Here is a 20,390-nt window from a genome sequence, read left to right as displayed (position 1 = left end):
TGGCTTTAGAAGCTTCTGATAGGCTAATTGACATCATTTGAGTCAATTGGAGGTGTACCTGTGAATGTATTTCAAGGCCTACCTTCAAACCCAGTGCCTCTTTGCTTGACATCATGGGAAAATCAAAAGAAATCAGCCTAGACCTCCACAAGTCTGGTTCAGCCTGGGGAGCAATTTCCATACGCCTGAAGTTACCATGTTCATCTGTACAAACAAGAGTACTCAAGTATAAACACCATCAGACCACGCAGCTGTCATACCGCTCAGGAAGGAGACACGTTCTTTCTCCTAGAGATGAATGTACTTTGGTGCGAAAAGTGCAAATCAATCCCAGAACAACAGCAAAGGACCTTGTGAAGATGCTGGAGGAAACAGGTACAAAAGTATCTGTATCCACAGTAAAAATTAGTCCTATATCGACATAACCTGAAAGGCCACTCAGAAAGGAAGAAGCCACTGCTCCAAAACTGCCATAAAAAGCCAGAGTACAGTGCAACTGGACATGGGGACAAAGATGGTACTTTTTCGAGAAATGTCCTCTGGTCTGATGAAACAAAAATACAACTGTTTGGCCATAATGACCATCGTAATGTTGTTAATGACCCCAAGCATACTTCCAAAGTTGTGGCAAAATGGCTTATACTAATTGAGTGTATGTAAACTTATGACCCACTGGAAATGTGATGAAAGAAATAAAAGCTGAAATAAATCATTCTCTCTACTATTATTCTGACATTTCACATTCTTAAAATAAAGTGGCTTAAGGACAACAAAGTCAAGGTATTGGAGTGGCCATCACAAAGCCCTGACCTCAATCCAATAGAAAATTTGTGGGCAAATCTGAAAAAGTGTGTGCGAGCAAGGAGGCCTACAAACCTGACTCAGTTACACCAGCTCTGTCAGGAAGAATGTGCCAAAATTCACCCAACTTATTGTGGGAAGCTTGTGGAAGGCTACCCAAACGTTTGACCCAAGTTAAACAGTTTAAAGGCTAATTGAGTGTATGTACTGTAAACTTATGACCAACTGGATATGTGATGAAAGAAATAAAAGCTGAAATAAATCATTCTCTCTACTATTATTCTGACATTTCACATTCTTAAAATAAAGTGGTGATCCTAACTGACCTAAGACAGGGAAATGTTACTAGGATTAAATGTCAGGAATTGTGAAAAAACTGAGCTTAAATGTATTTGGCTAAGGTGTATGTAAACTTCCGACTTCACGCACGCACGCGAGCCTGCATACTGGGTAGTTACATTGATGTCAAAACAAGAAATGAGAAGAATGTGCTTTATTTTGTATTGACAATTTGAACTTTGACACTGAAAAGTAATACATTTTCTATTACAAAAATAAACTTCAGATTTTTTCCAAACACTGTCAGAATCAAATTAAACCCCCTTACATTCCCTTGTCATCACAGTTAGTTACTGTGGGAAGAGTGCAGATCAGTCACTGAGACCCCCCCATCCTGATGAAAAAAGTCCTGAGTCAGGAGAAGATGACAAAGGAGGGAGGAGTAACAAGCATCATCCCTCTGGTGTCAGTGGCACTGCATCAGGCTGTGGTGGCAGGTCTGGCTATGCTCAGCCTCTTGCTCTGCATGGCCAGGATGCACACCCTGTCTGACATGCTGGACACCACAAAGTCCAGGGCCGTGCCCCCGAGAGACCTTAGGGGGAAAGGAGTGTGTGTGTGTCTGCAATACACTAGCTTCAATTTAAACTTTTTCCACAAACATAAAAATACTTTTGGACAGCTGAAACAAGTCTCACAATTTGTGTGTGTGTGCGTGTTTACCTGGATAGAAGCTTATCAGGGAACCGGTTCTCCTTGTAGTGGGAGCAGGTGGATCGGGATCTGAGGGGTCTGTCTTCCATTTGCCCGTCCTCTTTACTGCGTCCTGCTGGCTCAGTTTGAGGGGGACACTTGGCCTCCCAGCCTTGGGATCTATCAAGGAGAGCTAAGTGACAAACAAACACTACAGTCCACTTGAAGTCATTGGCCACAGGCCTGCTGGCTCTCCAGGCCAAGAGAAGGCTTTCACTTTCCATTTCATCCATCACAGCATTGATCTGACACTGCACAATCCCTATAAACACTCATACATCTACACAGACACTCTCTTTCTCTCTCTGACGCAAATACATACAATATTTTACACCCCTGTCAATGCCTTTACTTTAAGAGCTGGAACGAGTTAACACATGTTAATTGGCCTGTGTGAATGTAATGATTTGATTTGATCGCAAAACATGATAATTCTCACACTGACTGAGCAAAAACATAATAATTCTCACACTGACTGAGCAAAAACATGATAATTCTCACACACATCTGTAGCCATGAAATACTTTGAAAGGGTGGTCATGGCTCACATCAACACCATCATCCCAGAAACCCTAGGCCAACTCCAATTCACATACTGCCCCAACAGATCCACAGATGACGCAATCTCTATTGCACTCTACACTGCCCTTTCCCACCTGGACAAAAGGAACACCTATGTGAGAATGCTGTTCATTGACTACAGATCAGTGTTCAACACTATAATGCCCTCCAAGTTCATTACTAAGCTAAGGACCCTGGGACTGAACATCTCCCTCTGCAACTGGATTCTTGACTTCCTGACGGGCTGCTCCCAGATGGTGAGGGTAGGCAACACCACATCTGCCACACGGACCCTCAACACGTGGACCCCCTTCTGTACTCCCTGTTCACCCACGACTACGTGGCCACGTTCAATGTAAAAATTTGAAGAATTGCAGAGAAATAGCTTTACAACAGCAAAATGTTCTCTTCACCGCCAAGTTACCTTTCTAGTTAATAGGCTATGTTAGAGTTTACACTTTCTGTACCAATGAACTGTGAGGAGGTCAAAATAATGAAACTGTCTATATTCATTTTAAAATGTTGATTAATTCTACTTGCCATTTTCATTCACCTGATGATAAGACAAGACATGATTCATTTTCTTTGCTCACATACTATGGAGTCCCTGGGTAGCCGGTTTGCCTGGGCAGGGGTCCCTGGGCATGAAAAGTTTGAAAACCTCTGGTCTAGATGACCCCACTGATCATGTTAACCCACAGGCAGATTTTGGTAAGACCCTTGGCTGTTTGAGTAGTCATTGAGCAAGGTGATGGTCCTATGTGGTTCTGTGCCAGACTCACCCCAGTTTGTAATCATGAGGTAGGAAGTTGCCCTTGGCATAGTCACTCTGGGTTTTGGCAATCTGCTTCAGGAGGTTGGTCTTGCTGAAGCCATAGCCATTCAGAGCACTGCCTCCGAAAATCAACTTTCCCCCAGCATACATCTGTGGACAAACATGACCAGTTGCACACACAAGGAGAGAAAACAGTAAAGGGTGTCAGGTTGGTAAAAATAAATAAATAGAAGAAAATTGCAAATTTGGATATGGTTTTGGTTAGAAACCTCAACTTTAGGGCAAAATACAAAAAAATCTAATTTCGTGGCCATCTAGCGAGAAAGTAATTTTACAGTGTCTCTATCTAGCTGCACAATAACATATAAATAACATATAAAATAAAGCAATGACAACAGGGCAAAAAATATGGCTTATCGTTTTTCATCTGAGGCAAGCAAAATCATTGTGTGTATCTCTCTGCTCTTATTAGGTGGAATTATTTGGTCATAAAGAAAAAGCCACTTATTGAAGGTTATTGTTGTGTGCATTCTGCCTTGCACTGCATTATACACTGAGTGTACAAAACAGTTGGAACACCTTCCTAATATTGAGTTGCACCCCCTTTTGCCCTCAGAACAGCGTCAATTTGTCAGTGCACTGACTCTACAAGGTGTCGAAAGCGTTCCACAGGGATGCTGGCCCGTGTTGACTCCAATGCTACCCACAGTTATGTCAAGTTTGCTAGATGTCCTTTGGGTGGTGGGCCATTCTTCATACACACGGGACACTGTGGAGTGTGAAAAACCCAGCAGCGTTGCAGTTCTTGATGCACTAAAACCGGTGCGCCTGGAACCTACTACCATACCCCGTTCAAAGGCACTTAAACATTTGTCTTGCCCATTCACCCTCTGAATAGCACATATACACAATCCATGTCTCAAGGCCTTAAAAATTGTCCTTTTACAGACTCCTGCCCTTCATTGTACTGATTGAAGTGGATTTAACAAGCAACATGAATAAGGGATCATAGATTTAACCTGGATTCACCTGGTCAGTCTATGACATGGAAAGAGCAGGTGTTCTTAATGTTTTATACACTCAGTGTATATGCATGTATAGTGGGGTCTGAAATGATTGACACTGTTTATAAAGATATGAGCGCGGTGTTCAACCATGTTCGATCTTGCCTAGCCATCTTGTTTCAAGAGGACCACAATGGAAATAAGTCCCAGACTTTATTGTGTGTTATCCTCAATGATTTTACTCATGCGCATGTTTTCCTTTTTCAAGTTTTATGTGTGCTTGTTTTTTTTAAATGGTCAAATTAATAAACTAAAACTATCAATAACGACTGTATAAAATAATTAATATGCTGAGCTGTTGTATGCTCCAAAAAATTTAAGGAATCCAGAAGGAATTGTGAATAATGATGAGTGTGTCACATCCTGACCAGAAAAAGGGTCATTTTGTTATTGTAGTTGGTCAGGACGTGGCAGGGGTGTGTTTGTTTTGTGTGTTTTTTTTTTGGGGGGGGGGGGTTATGTTCTATGTTAATATATTTCTATGTTCGTTCTAGTTCTTATATTTCAATGTTTAGTTAATTGGGCTGACCTTCAATTGGAGGCAGCTGTTCCTCGTTGCCTCTAATTGAAGGCCCTATTTAGTAGGGGTGTTTTTCCATGGGTTTTCTGGGTAGTTGTTCTTTGTATAGTCTAGTACCTTACAGGACTGTTTTTCATCGTTGTTTTTGTATAAGTGTTTTGTTTTGGTTTCCTTCTATTAAAAGAAGATGAGTATTCACGTACCCGCTGCGTTTTGGTCCACTTTTTACAACGCACCTGACAGAGTGAGAAATTTACAGAGGGTCAAAGATCATACACCCAAGACATGCTAACCCAGGGTTTCCTAAACTTAGTCCTCAGGACCCCAAGGGTTGCACGTTTTATTTATTGCTGTAGCACTACACAGCTTATTCAAATAATCAACTAATCCTCAAGCTTTGATCATTGGAATCAGCTGCGTAGTGTTAGGGCATCCCTTGGGGTCCCGAGGACAGAGTTTGGGAAACGCTGTGCTAACCTCTCACCATTACCAATAAAAGGGGAGGTTAGCATGTCTTGGGGGTATGATATTTGTAACTTTCTCACTCATCATTATTCACGATTCATTCAGGATTATCCATAATCACTGTAGCATCCACATTAATGTTTAGAAACATATTCTATTCTTCTTCTCTCCCTCCCTCCAAAATGTGCCCTGGTAGCAACACATAAATGCATCTTCATAAATGGGAATGCAGACAAACACACAGTCACATACACACACACACACACACACACACACACACACACACACACACACACACACACACACACACACACACACACACACACACACACACACACACACACACACACACACACACACAACAAACATACACAGATGGTGACAGAAGAGCTGTGACTGTCTGAGTGATTGTTTCCCAGTCTGTTGGGCCGGTCTCACCAGAGGCAAATGGAAACAAAGAGGGGGGGGGTCAAGGTCACATGGGGGTCTTCCCTCCACCAAACCAGGAAGCGCCTCGCCCCTCCATACAGGATGTCTCTCAATACTATAACATGGGCTCCATTTCCTTGTCTCCTTTCCTTCATGAGAGAACTGGGTAAGTTTCCACAATATTGCCTCAACCTTTCGAATGATGCCAGATCAGTGATCATGGAGGAAAGGAGACAAGGAGAGGAAGTTAAAACTATTAACAGACAACTATACAGTAGCACCCCCGCCTTCTGTAGGACAGTGATCTCCTACACTCCCAGCTAGCACATGTGGTTCCTTGGAAGTTGTGGCAACGTACATTTTTGTTTTCCCATTGGTTCTGGGAACAAAGCCATCATTTTCCTGACAGGTATAACTGAACGTTTTTTAAACATTTTGAGAATGGAAGTAGAAATTTCACCTTTTCTGGGAACGTTACTTTTTAGGTTGCAGGGAGGTTGTTAGAATGTTTCACTATGGTTCCTTGAAAGTTTTCCTGAGAGGTTTAACAAATTAATGTTCTGAGAACAGAAATCATAGGTTATTTGAAGGTTATTAAATAACGTTCTGAGAACATTCTGTAGTGAATGTTTTGAACAAAAAATAAAGGGTATTTGGAGGTTTATGAATAACTTCCTTAAAATGTTCACTGAATGTTTCAATAAGACTTTTAATAACACTACTAGCTTAGGTTAATGGATTTGAACTCCAAGCACAGATAAAATACATGGAAATTCATTTGCTTAGGCATTTATTTTTTATTGTGGCACGGTGTCAGTGAGATACAACCTAAGATCTTCTGTTCTCTATCCATGGAATTAGTCCACTGCATCACCAGAATGGAGCTAGCATGACATGTTTTTTTTACTCATTACAAAGGTGTTCATTTTAGTCTATTCAAACAAATCCCATTTGAAAGGAAACACTCATTAAGATTTAGGCTAATTAGTAGGTGCGGCCAACACATCTGCACACAAATTAAATCAAACCAAATTTGATTGGTCACATATACATACAGTATTTAGCAGATGTTATTGCTGGTGTAGCAAAATGCTTGTGTTCCCATTGCAGTAGTATCTAACAATTCACAACAATACACAAATATAAAAGTAAAAGAATGGAATTAAGAAATATATAAATATTAGGATGAGCAATGTTGGAGTGGCATTGACTAAAATACAGTACAATAGAATGCAGTATATACATATGAGATGAGTGAAGCAGTATGTAAACATTATTAATGTGACTAGTGTTCCAATATTAAAGTGGCCAGTGAGTCCATGTTTATGCACAGAAAAAAGTTTGGGCACAGCTACTCATTTTATTTTATTTTTATTTAACCTTTATTTATCTAGGCAAGTCAGTTAAGAACAAATTCTTATTTACAATGACTGTCTACCCTAACCCTAACCCGGACGACGCTGGGCCAATTGTGCGCCGCCCTACGGGACTTCCAATAACGTCTGGTTGTGATACAGCCTGGAATCGAACCAGGATCTGTAGTGATGCCTCTAGCACTGAAATGCAGTGCCTTAGACCGCTGCGCAACTCTGGAGTCCATTCAAGGGTTTTTCTTTATTTGTACTATTTTCTACATTGTAGAATAGTGAATAGTGAATAGTGAAGACATCAAAACTATGAAATAACACATATGGAATCATGTAGTAACCAAAACAGTGTTAAACAAATCAAAATATATTTTATATTTGAGACTCTTCAAAGTAGCCACCCTTTGCCTTGATGACAGCTTTGCACACTCTTGGTATTCTCTCAACCAATTTCACCTGGAATGCTTTTCCAACAGTCTTGAAGGAGTTCCCTTCAAGACTGTGCACCCAGTGATGCGTAGGACAGACCGCACCACCCTCTGGCGAGCCCTGCGGTTGCGTGCGGTGTGGTGATAATGTCCGACAGGATGCTCTCAAATGTGCATCTGTAAAAGTTTGACGGTCTTATGGGCCAAGCCAAATTTATTCAGCCTCCTGAGGTTGAAGAGGCGCTGTTGCACCTTCTTCACCACACTGTCTGTGTGGGTGGACCATTTCAGATTGTCAGTGATGTGTACGCCGAGGAACTTGAAGCTTTCCACCTTCTCCACTGCGGTCCTGTCGATGGGGATAGGGGCGTGCTCCCTCTGCTGTTTCCTGAAGTCAATGATCATCTCCTTCGTCTTGTTGACATTGAGGGAGAGGTTATTTTCCTGGCACCAATCCATGAGGGCCCTCACCTCCTCCCTGTAGGCTGTTTTGTCATTGTTGGCAATCAGGCCTACTGTTGTGTTGTCTGCAAACATGATGATTGAGTTGGAGGCGTGCGTGGCCACACAGTCATGGGTGAACAGGGAGTACAGCAGGGGGCTGAGAATGTACCCTTGTGGGGCCCCTGTGTTGAGGATCAGCGAAGTGGAGGTGTTGTTTCCTACCACCTTTTGGCGGCCCGTCAGGAAGTCCAGGACCCAGTTGCACCGGGTGGGGTTCAGACCCAGGACCCCGAGCTTAATGATGAGCTTGCATGGTACTATGGTGTTGAAGGTTGAGCTATAGTCAATGAACAGCATTCTGACATAGGTATTCCTCTAGTCCAGATGGATAGGGCAGTGTGCAGTGCGATGCCAATTGCATCGTCTGTGGATCTATTGGGGCGGGTAAAGAAAATTAAAGTGGGTCTAGGAAGTCAGGTAAGGTAAAGGTGATATAATCCTTAACTTGTTATGGATAGGGGGCAGTATTTTCACGGCCGGATAAAAAACGTACCCGATTTAATCTGGTTATTACTCCTGCCCAGAAACTAGAATATGCATATAATTAGTAGCTTTGGATAGAAAACACTCCAACGTTTCTAAAACTGTTTGAATGGTGTCTGTGAGTATAACAGAACTCAAATGGCAGGCCAAAACCTGAGAAGATTCTGTACAGGAAGTACCTTGTCTGACCATTTCTTGGCCTTCTTTGTCATCTCTATCCAAAACAAAGGATCTCTGCTGTAACGTGACACTTTCTAACGCTCCCATAGGCTCTCAGAAGGCGCCAGAACATTGAATGACGACTCTGCTGTCCATGGCTGAAAAACAGTAGCGCATTTGGTAAGTGGTTGATCTGAGAACAATGAGACGGGTGCGCGCGTGAAGAGTCCATTTTAGATTTTGAGTCTTTGAACGGAAAGGACGTCTCCCGGTCGGAATATTATCGCTATTTTACGAGAAAAATCGCATAAAAATTGATTTTAAACAGCGTTTGACATGCTTCAAAGTACGTTAATGGAATATTTTGAATTTTTTTGTCACGATACGCGTCCGCGCGTCACCCTTCGTCACCCTTCGGATAGTGTCTTGAATGCACAAACAAAACGCCGCTATTTGGATATAACTATGGATTATTTGGAACCAAACCAACATTTGTTGTTGAAGTAGAAGTCCTGGGAGTGCATTCTGATGAAGAACAGCAAAGGTAATCCAATTTTTCTTATAGTAAATCTGAGTTTGGTGAGTACCAAACTTGGTGGGTGTCAAATTAGCTAGCACGTGATGGCGAGCTATCTACTCAGAATATTGCAAAATGTGCTTTCACTGAAAAGCTATTTTAAAATCGGACACCGCGATTGCATAAAGGAGTTCTGTCTCTATAATTCTTAAAATAATTGTTATGTTTTTTGTGAACGTTTATCGTGAGTAATTTAGTAAATTCACCGGAAGTGTTCGGTGGGAATGCTAGTTCTGAACGTCACATGCTAATGTAAAAAGCTGGTTTTTGATATAAATATGTACTTGATTGAACAAAACATGCATGTCATGTATAACATAATGTCCTAGGAGTGTCATCTGATGAAGATCATCAAAGGTTAGTGCTGCATTTAGCTGTGGTTTTGGTTTTTGTGACATTATATGCTAGCTTGAAAAATGAGTGTCTGATTATTTCTGGCTGGGTACTCTGCTGACATAATCTAATGTTTTGCTTTCGTTGTAAAGCCTTTTTGAAATTGGACAGTGTGGTTAGATAAAGGAGAGTCTTGTCTTTAAAATGGTCTAAAATAGTCATATGTTTGAAAGGAGGAGTTTGTATTTCGCGCCACGCCTTATCATTGGATATTGGAGTGGTGTTCCGCTAGCGGAACATCTAGATGTAAGAGGTTAACTAGACTCTCAAAGGACTTCATGATGACAGAAGTGAGTGCTGCGAGGCGATAGTCATTCAGTTCAGTGACCTTTGCTTTCTTGGGTACAGGAACAATGGTGGACATCTTGAAGCAAGTGGGAACAGCAGACTGGGATAGGGAGAGATTGAATATGTCCGTAAACACTCCAGCCAGCTGGTCTGCGCATGCTCTGAGGACGTGGCTAAGGATGCCGTCTGGGCCAGCAGTCTTGCAAGGGTTAACACACTTAAATGTCTTGCTCACGTTGGCCATTTAGAACGAGAGCCCACAGTCCTTGGGAGCGGGCCTCGTCAGTGGCACTGTGTTATCCTCAAAGCGGGCGAAGAAGGGGTTTCGCTTGTCTGGGAGCAAGACGTCGGTGTCCGCGACGTGGCTGGTTTTCCCTTTGTAATCCGGGATTGTTTGTAGACCCTGCAACATACGTCTCGTGTCTGAGCCGTTGAATTGCGACTCCACTTTGTCTCTGTACTGACGTTTTGCCTGTTTGATTGCCTTATGGAGAGAATGACTACACTGTTTGTATTCGACCACATTCCCAGTCACCTTGCGGTGGTTGACGCTTTCATTTTTTTTTAACAAGATAGAGGATAGAGAGAGTTTTGTTGACACTGAGAACAGAATGAATATGTTTTGTAATAACATTCTTAGACCGTTCTTTGAATGGAAAGCTCTTAATGTTCTGAGAACATGACTTTAAATAGAACCATAAGGAAACCTGCAGAAAACGTTTTGCTGAAGTACTGAAATTCCCACAGAAGAACGTTGTTTCTTAACGTTCTCTGAACATTCTGAGAGAATTTGCAATGTCAAACCAGTTGGAGTACCTTTCTAGGGCGGCAGGTATCCTTGCGGTTAAGAGAGTTGGCCAGTAACTGAAAGGTCACTGGTTCAAATCCCCGAGCTGACTTGGTGAAAAATTCTTGAGCAACGCACTTAACCCTAATTGCTCCTTTAAGTCACTCTGAATAGGAGCGTCTGCTAAATGACAAATGCAGAACATTACCAAAAATGTTATGAACAGTTACCATGTTTGAATTTTTAGGAAACATTCTGTTAAAGTAATGAAATACCAAGAAAATAACATTACTTTGTCTAGTTCCTTAAATGTGCTGAGAATGTTCCAAAGCCAAGCAACTATCCTGCACCATTCCCATAAAGTTGTGAGAATGAAAAATAACCATAGGACATCCATGCTCTCGCCAAGCTATAAGAAACATATGGTTCTCAGAACATTCTGTGCTAGCTGGGCTGTCCCAACCATAATCAACTACTTCCAAATCCCCCGTTCCTCCCTGTGCCCCCATGTCGTGTACCAGAAGTGTTCCCGGTCCAATGCCATGCCTCTTGACCAGGACAGGAAGTGATGACTGGGTCAGACGAGTTGCCGTGTCTGTGTCGTATTTGACCAGCCTGAACGGGTCCTGAGAACTCTATCACAGACATAAACATCATAATTATTAACACTCAACAAACAGCAAAATCATCTAGCATACTCCCACTGTATGTCTGAGCCAGGGTTGCCATGTCTGCAGTTTTGCTGCAAATTGGGCTACTTTGAAAACAATGTTGCGTGTGAAAATGTAATGGTCGCGGGTTTCAGTTTCTGGGCTACTTCTAAACTTCACCACGGCCGCCATGGCATTTCTCTCTGTTGAGTGAGTGATGAGGAGGAGGGCAGGAGCGGTGTGTGTGTGTTTCTGAGTGAGTGGGGGGAGCGGAAGGGTGTGTGTGTTGAGAGAGCACTGCAGCAGTCAGCTTGAGTCACGTGAGTGAGAGGAGAGTAACATGTGCGCACGTCATGAATGGAAACACCTATTGGATAAATGTGGCAACTCCTCTCTTGCTGCCCGCCAATAAATGTGGGTCGTTTTCAGGCCTTGTTCGCAGGTTTTGAGTCGTCATTGATCAAGTAATTTGATCTACACCTGGCAACTCTGGTCTGAGCCATGATCAGACATAGTCGATATACAGTATGTCCCTAAAGACACCCTATTCCCCATATTGTGCACTACTTTCTAAAATACTGCGTCCATTTGAGATCAGAGACCAAAAGCAGTGCACCATATATGAGTAGGAAGAGTATCATTTGGACAGAAGTAACACCTCCTCCACACCCCCAGCTCCTCACCTTGGCACAGGGATTGGCGGAGGCATGGACCTGCCTGTGATGGACCCTCCGCAGTATGACCTCCACGTTGCGGGCCCTGGGTGGGGGGCAGAGGGAGGAAGTGACGTAGATCACCAGGATGTGGCCCCGGGGGGCCCAGGGGGCCCGGAGGAACAGCTCCAGCTCCAGGTCAGACAGGAGGGGAAGGCGGGTTGAGCAGTGGCAGCCCTGTGGAGTAGGAGGGGTCTGAGAGCTGTGGAGGAGGAGGAGTCTGAGAACCACAGGGCATGGAGGAGTTTCACTGGGGGAGAGGGCTGAGAGGGAGGAGATGCATGGCAGGCCTGCAGACTTTGCCCTGTGGGAGAGAGAGACTGTAAGATGAGTGTGTGTGTGTGTGTGTGTGTGTGTGTGTGTGTGTGTGTGTGTGTGTGTGTGTGTGTGTGTGTGTGTGTGTGTGTGTGTGTGTGTGTGTGTGTGTGTGTGTGTGTGTGTGTGTGTGTGCGTGTGTGTGTGTGTGTGTGTCACCTGTGTAAGGTAGGTCTGAACAGGTTGGCTGGTGTGGACATGGGCAGGCTGCGGGTGGCTGGCCTCGGGACCTTCCTCCTCAGACGGGCTGGACGCACAAAGGTAGGTGGTATCTCCTCAACGGTGAGAGGTACTCTGGGAGTTGCGGTCCAAGCCTCTTTGCGTTTAGGTGGTCTGAATTTGTAGGGTGGGAGCAGTGGTTCATCACTGAGACCTGGGGGATGAAGAACAGAGGGAGTATAGCTAGAAGACTAGTAGTTTAGTTTACAAGAAATAAACATCACGCAACAAACAGGGTTGTTCTAGGGCCATCTATCATGGAGAATAGCCCATGGGGTGATGGGGTACCTGTGGCCATCAGGTAGAGTTGGAGCCAGCGCAGCGCTGTATCTCTCACTCTCTTCCTGATCCCCTGTAACTCCGCCCTGTAGGCCTCGACCTCCACTGACTCCACCACTGCTGCCCCTGGCCCCTCCCTTCCACTACTCACAGGCTATACATGGGGAGGAGTGGGAGAAAAGGAGAAGAGGGAGGGAAGGAAGGAGGGATAAGAGGGCGAGTAAGAAGGATGAAAGAGGAGGGGATAGAGGGAAGGAAAGGAGGAGAGGGAGAGAAGGGGGGGATAAGAGGGGAAGTGAGAGTGATGTGAGAGGAGGGGATAGATGGAAGGAGAGAATTGAAATAGATGCATTAGACAACAGCAGAGACAGAAAAAAGTGCTGTTTCCATAGTGATCATAAACCGCCTACAGTGAAGGCTGTCAAGTCTTCCATACTGACACTAAGTAAAACACATCGAACAAATACCAAATAGATATCTCTTACACATTCAACTTTTTACAGGAATGAGAGAATACCAAGAGTGTCCAAAGCTGTCATCAAGGCAAAGGGTGGCTACTTTGAAGAATCTAAAATCAAAAAAATATATTTTGATTTGTTTAACCCTTTTTTGGTCACTACATGACTCCATATGTGTTATTTCATAGTTTTGATGTCTTCACTATTATTCTACAATGTAGAACGTAGTACAAATAAAGAAAAACCCTTGAATGAGTAGGTGTGTCCAAACTTTTGACTGGTACTGTATGTGTATACGTTTTTCCCAGAAAGTTATGAGGTCCAAAAGTCACCACATAATAGAAATGACCCGGGTGCTAATTTTAGGTCCTGTCTACACCCCATGACAAAATGTGTAGAATTGCAGGAAACTAACTTTAAAATCAACATTGCTCTGCCATCAAGAGGGGGGCCACTAAAATGCTTTGCCCACGAGGTGATGGGGGGGTGGGCACAACCAAATCTCGCTTAGGGCCCCCCAAAAGACTAGAGATGGCCCTGCTGAATTTAATCAGTCAATCACATTGTTTTGCTCAGTAGTTTATCATAGCAGGCCCAATGCAGTCATGCTGTCTCTTGTTATCCCTCCCTTCCTTGCTCTCACTCTCTCTGTGCCTACAGTATGTAGAAGCCATATTCAGTATGTAGGACTGTGTTTAGGGGCTCGATCCTAGATTCTGGGTTCTTACCGGCTCCTCCTCCCTCAGACTCAAGGTGATGTCATTCTCCGCCAGGACGCTGAATATCAGGGTCATGTTCAAGTGGTTACTGAAGGTCAGTGTTATGTTCTCGTTCACCTGATGAATACACACAAAATCTATAGTAGATGTGTTTGGGCTGCACACACGCACACGTACGTACACACACACCTTGTATTTGTGCAGAACTTCATTCTGAGACCTGGGGTTGAAGGTCCACTCCTTGGTCAGACAGCCCTCTCTTGTGTACTGCTGACCTCCCAAGGATCCCACCAACAAGGCAACCCAGCTGGACCTGATCACACAACACACTGTCCTTAGTTTACAGACTCCTTTACAGACTCTCATAGGTTTACTCTTGAAATTACTGCTAAAGTTTGTGATTGCATGGCTACCATTACTGCACATCTGTAGTGCAGATGATCTCAACCCTTTTTGATGCCTGGGACCTCTTTTGTGGTAGCAAATTCATCAGGGACCCCCTCATAATCAGAACATAACTTGAGTGAGATAAAAATAGCATACAATGAGTTGTACTATGACTTTAGCAGTGCATGGCCGGACAAACCAAGTCTCTGGTCCTGGGAAGAAACTTTTTAAAGACCCATCGCTTTGCATCGGAGAGAAAATGTTGAGTTTTCAAGCTAATTTCATGCAATTCTACATATTTTGTCAAGTGGCAGAGAGATTTTTTGTTGTTGCAAATTTACAGCTAATACAGTGCATTTACATTTTTTTAAATACAAGAAGTATTGAGTTGAAAAAATGTATAATTGGTGGCGTACTGTGGATACCAATATCCCTGTGAGCCTCCCAGGTCCATGTTGCCCAGGGTTAAGAACAGAGTACTGTGGATACCAATATCCCTGTGAGCCTCCCAGGTCCATGTTGCCCAGGGTTAAGAACAGAGTACTGTGGATACCAATATCCCTGTGAGCCTCCCAGGTCCATGTTGTCCAGGGTTAAGAACAGAGTACTGTGGATACCAATATCCCTGTGAGCCTCCCAGGTCCATGTTGCCCAGGGTTAAGAACAGAGTACTGTGGATACCAATATCCCTGTGAGCCTCCCAGGTCCATGTTGTCCAGGGTTAAGAACAGAGTACTATGGATACTAATATCCCTGTGAGCCTCCCAGGTCCATGTTGTCCAGGGTTAAGAACAGAGTACTGTGGATACCAATATCCCTGTGAGCCTCCCAGGCCCATGTTGCCCAGGGTTAAGAACAGAGTACTGTGGATACCAATATCCCTGTGAGCCTCCCAGGTCCATGTTGCCCAGGGTTAAGAACAGAGTACTGTGGATACCAATATCCCTGTGAGCCTCCCAGGCCCATGTTGCCCAGGGTTAAGAACAGAGTACTGTGGATACCAATATCCCTGTGAGCCTCCCAGGTCCATGTTGCCCAGGGGTAAGAACAGAGTACTGTGGATAGCAATATCCCTGTGAGCCTCCCAGGTCCATGTTGCCCAGGGGTAAGAACATCCATTGTAGGTTAATAATATTACATTGTATTGCATGACACACTTTAAACTTATTCCACAGATCCCTAGGCCAAAATGTGTTGAATCTGTTGTCGTTAGTAATATTATTTTCTACATTTTTTATTATGCAGCACCATCGCGAACCCCCAGGGGTGCGCCGACCACACTTTCAGAACAACTGTGTTAGTGTATTTTGGTTTCAAACAGCTGGGGATCTGACCATACCTGTGCTTGCCTGTGTGGTACACAACACCATGGCCACTGGGCTTGAAGGAGGCCACCAGGATGTCATAGGGACTGTCAGAGAAGATGTTTGTGTAAACGCCCCCTCCGGGCATGGCACTGGGCAGCTGGCACACGGCTACTGAACCAGATGGGTAGCTGAGACACAGTCAGGGACAACACTGAGAGGAGGGCTGCATGCTAAAATAGATTAAGGATGTGAAAAGAGCAGAGAGCATTGGGAAAGGATAGAGGGAGGGCGAGAGAGATAGATAGAGAGGGTGGAAAAACATGGAAGTCAGCAGTGGTAGAAAGCAGAAGTGGTGAGGCAAGGATACTAGAGATAGCTGGTTCCATCAGGCAGGCCATAGTGCAGTTTTGGGGAGATGCTGTAGCTCAAGTACTTGGTGTCGGGGATTAAGGGGAAGAGGCAGTCCTCTGCATGGGCTGGGACCGGCTGTGGCAGCTGGAGGACCTTATAGTCCTGGTAGTGTTGAGCCACCATGGGGCGTATGTGGCCTCTCAGATCCAGCCGGGCATTCTCCTCTTTTCTATAGGAGCATAATCAAATCAACACAATGGCTACACAAGTGTCTATGTAAGTCATATATGTTAAGACATAGAAGGGTAGACGGGGGAAGGAGAAGGAGTGTCTTGGTTTTACAGGTTGATCTGTAGTGCTGCTCTAAAGGTTTATACCACTTACATCTGTTCGAGGATAGGTCTAAGCTTGTTGACAGCCCAGTAACACACCTCCAGAGTCCTGCTGTGAAGACGTGGAGTACAGGGGACATTGTTTACCTCTATAGGGAGATGGAGAGACAGATACAGATACAGATACAGATACAGAGAGAGAGAGAGAGAGAGAGAGAGAGAGAGAGAGAGAGAGAGAGAGAGAGAGACAAAGGGTGAGGGTTACACTTGCAACACTACTGCATATCTACAGCCTAGTCTGGGTGGAAAATGCGTGTTTTCCCACCAGACAATAGTGTAGCATTTACAACTCTAAATTGTCTTCATCGGGCTCTGCTAAGCATTTTGTAGAATCTGTTTTGAAGTCTACATGGTGATGGTGTGGTTTGCTGACAGTTTTTTAAAGGAGAGGCATGGCCTTGGGTCCTGTCCTGCTGTCATTAGTGTGTTACCTTTGTACGTGAGGGAGAAGGAGAGATGGGACAGACACTCCTCCAGGCAGAGCCTCAGAGTGGACGTCACAGGAATACAGGTCGCTGCAGACAGACAGAGATCAATGTACCATTCATCCACAGGATACTTCACATTGAACAAAATAAACATTCTTTCAATCGCAACCCAATAGTTTACAACCCCTTCGCCATTTCCCTCGATAAAGCCACATGATATTTGCATTGTTTGAGCACAGAGATATACTGTAACCGGAAGTGTTTTGCTTTGTGTGACTTACATATCTGTTTCTCACTGTTGTTGTCCCGGTCAACAGGGAACTTTTTCTTGAACTTCAAGGTGCTGAAGCGAGCGTTTGGCTGGCGGACAGACAGGGAGGACTCAGTAGGCAGCAGGATCTGACTGGTGACAATGGACATCCTGTACCGGGTGTCCGGGGTTAAGGCGACCTGGGTGGGGTAGGGCCGCGGGGGTCTACCAGACACCCTGGTCTGGTGGAAGGGTTTGGCGTCAGCGGGGATGTCTGAGAGTTCCTCCCAGGACAGGGCACACAGGTTCCGGATTCCCTTGGGAAGCAGGATCTCCTTCTCCCGACATTCCTGGAGGAGCTGAGCTATCTGCTCCAAGAGGTCCGGAGCCTCAGCCGTGTAGCACTGGAATGTCTTCAGGTCCATGTCTGTCCCTTGGAGTTCAGGTCACCGGGTAAACGCTAAGGCCAACATTGGTCAAGTGTAATCTCAGGATTAGCTTTAAACATGGCAAACTCTCATAATGTATTTCATTTAGAGAAGATTATTAGTGTAACAATTAGAAAGCAAATTTGGAAATGGAACATGTGAATTCTCTGTTCAGGCTAACCCATAGAATGTTGAGGTGGTTCCTGGTCCATTCTAGAACATGGGTCAACAATGACTCTTTATGACCAAACTTTGAGAGTTTTGATGCAGTTCTGTTCAGAACTCTCCGAAAATGTTCTATGGCACTGGAGTGACAGCAAGGAGAGCAGCTCTTGTACTGACTGTCCCATTAAATGGGATTTGTTGTATATCATAAAGCAGAACCAGACATCAATGAACTAGGCAGCCCTGTCAAATGATCAAAGTCACACAAGGCTCTAACATCAAGGCTTGTCTGATGGAAACACACACAACTAATGGCTGCTTATCCAGCAGTGGAAACATCAAAGGCCTAAAAATGTATTAAATGAAAGTGAATACACAAATATAAATGGCTGCTATTACATTGAAAAATTACTCAACTTTAATTCAATCCATTGAAGCTGGTGACACCTTTTCTAGGTGTAAAGTAGTTTGTATATCTGAATGCATTGTTAGTTTTGAGCATCTGGAGATGCACTACTGTATAAAACGAATCAACTATAGTTCATCTGGACGTTTGTTGCTTATATATGATCATTTTAAGTAGTAGTTGAGGGGATATGTTGCATTTGAGCCGATTGTACATAACTAACTAACAACTTATCTCGAGTGACATTCTTTTGTGTGATGACTGGATTACCCTTTGTGACAAATGTGAAATGGTTGACAGTAATCCCACTTGAACAAGGTCTCTCATGCAAATACAGTACTTTTGGCATTTAGCAGCAAATAGTACTTGTTTATTTTCAACCACTAGGCCTATCATCCAAAGGCATCAAATGCCCATAAGCCATAGAAAATGGCAACACTGATGAAGGCCAGTGGGATGGCCTTGTGTCAGCCAGAAAGATTCACAGGAAAATATTAAATTACTGAACTGTTGTGTATAAAGGAAAGGCAAAGACAGTTGTCCTGGAGGCTCAACACTACAGGGACATGTTGGTCACAATCAAAAGAGTTCTAGAACACATTAATAGGTGATAAATCTGTTTACGGGTGATTATGAGTCAGCCTAGAAACTACGTTTCACTAATGGCTGGAGGTCAGTGTCCTCAGGTCAATCTTTAGCAGCGGCACCCATGATGTCAGCCTTGTACGTCAGAAACACTGGGTCGTTCGAGACCTGAATGCTGATTGGTTGAAAGCTGTGGTACACTACATGACCAAAAGTATGTGGACACCCGGTCGTCGAACTTCTCATTCCAAAATCATGGGCATTAATATGGAGTAATATGGAGTTGGTCACCCCTTTGCTGCTATAACAGCCCCCACTCTTCTGGGAAGGCTATCCACTAGATTTTGGAACATTACTGCGAGGACTTGCTTCTATTCCACCACAAGAGCATTAGTGAAGTTGGGCACTGATGTTGGGCGATTAGTCTTGGCTCGCAGTCGGTGTTCCAATTCATCCGAAAGGTGTTAGATGGGGTTGAGGTCAGGGCTCTGTGCAGGCCAGTCGAGTTCTTCCACACCGATCTTGACAAAACATTTCTGTATAGACCTCGCTTTGTACACATGGGCATTGTCATGCTGAAACAAGAGAGGGTCTTCTCCAAACTGTTGCCACAAAGTTGGAAGCACAGAATCGTCTAGAATGTCGAGGCCACTTAGTTCACTGAAACTAAGGGGCCTAGCCCGAACCATGAAAAACAGCCTGTTGTAATTTTGTATTGATTCATGTGACGACTGTTGTTCATCGAATGATTAACTGTTTATAATTACGTGATTAAGTTAATCAGGTAATCATTAACTCAGTAACCTGGGGCACCATGGGAAAAGTTGTTTTTATTGAGTTTCCGTTTCCCAAATGAACTCAAAGAATATCAGAATATCGATTTTATAGCAGTTGCTAATTAATTAATTTCCTCTACAGTCTCATCCTGAACGTTGCATAATTCGGGAATCTGCACAAACGCAAGTCTCACTAAATTATTCCGTACCACACCAGTTGATTATTTATTTACTAACAAGCTAAATGATAACATAAGATACACAAACACACAGTCTAGGCCACTGATTAGAAGTTAGTACAATGAAACAGGTCCCTAGCGGACCAACACAATATGACACGTGTTACACAAAATAGGGATTTAGAAGGAGAGAGAGAGAGTGCACGAGAAAAAGCACACTTGGATACATTTGTAAACTATGCTTAGTTTAGCCCTAACACCTTGCCCCGAACTGCCGCTCCTATGGGTCAGAATATAATAATGTAATTACTTGTCGAAGGTCTCTGAAGGGGTGTCTTCGTGGACGGAGTTCGCCTTCTCCTCTGATGTCAGCACCTCTTTGGTTACCTGGTGTAAGTCTCTGATTGTCCACACGATGTCAGTGTCTTCTCTCTTAGTGGTCTGTTTCCTCGCCCTTGTTCTCAAAGGGGGTCTTCTCTGGACGGCTAATCAGCCTTGTATAGATGGTTCCAGCGTGGGAATGAAAACAGTGTAGACACACAATTCCTTGGATAGAATAACCAGGTGATCCTGCTTGAATTCACCCTCTTAGACACAGCTACTCATCTGTAGCATAGATTATTAAGAGGTTATTTTGTCTTCTCCAACCTCGTGTTGCGTTTTGGGGTTGTGACTACTCGGACTTTCGCTGTGGCGCATGGTTACCTAGTCTGATATGTAAATTCTTAACTCACATGTTTTATACCGCAG

At 43.9% G+C, this 20,390-nt stretch overlaps 1 protein-coding gene across 1 annotated transcript; it reads right to left on the bottom strand.

Moving 5' to 3' along the window:
• Window positions 1-1,277: 1,277 nt before the first annotated feature.
• Window positions 1,278-17,631, bottom strand: LOC106583155 (uncharacterized protein C3orf20). The gene is made up of 15 exons (XM_045705828.1): window positions 17,133-17,631; window positions 16,855-16,938; window positions 16,416-16,512; window positions 16,048-16,260; window positions 15,713-15,868; window positions 14,176-14,299; window positions 13,996-14,103; window positions 12,819-12,963; window positions 12,471-12,684; window positions 11,967-12,300; window positions 11,110-11,268; window positions 4,957-4,989; window positions 3,177-3,319; window positions 1,804-1,953; window positions 1,278-1,675 (listed from the first exon to the last, which is right to left on the bottom strand). Exons 1-15 carry the CDS (start codon window positions 17,524-17,526, stop codon window positions 1,561-1,563), a joined length of 2,469 nt encoding a protein of 822 aa, XP_045561784.1. The 5' UTR covers window positions 17,527-17,631; the 3' UTR covers window positions 1,278-1,560.
• Window positions 17,632-20,390: the final 2,759 nt, after the last annotated feature.

The sequence above is a fragment of the Salmo salar genome, chromosome ssa22 (genome assembly GCF_905237065.1).
Source record: "Salmo salar chromosome ssa22, Ssal_v3.1, whole genome shotgun sequence".
NCBI lineage: Eukaryota > Metazoa > Chordata > Actinopteri > Salmoniformes > Salmonidae > Salmo > Salmo salar.
The sequence above is the reverse complement of the archived record's forward strand: the minus strand, read 5'-3'. Positions and strand labels throughout refer to the sequence as shown.

What these genes read in the sequence shown, in the direction of transcription:
- LOC106583155 (XM_045705828.1), bottom strand. Translation starts at nt 17,526, where the DNA reads ATGGACCTGAAGACATTCCAGTGCTACACGGCTGAGGCTCCGGACCTC. An exon ending in CCGCCAATCCCTGTGCCAAG is followed by an intron (nt 11,269 to 11,966) that starts GTGAGGAGCTGG and finishes TGTCTGTGATAG; the next exon opens with AGTTCTCAGGACCCGTTCAG. An exon ending in GAGGAACGGGGGATTTGGAA is followed by an intron (nt 4,990 to 11,109) that starts GTAGTTGATTAT and finishes TCACTCTGTCAG; the next exon opens with GTGCGTTGTAAAAAGTGGAC.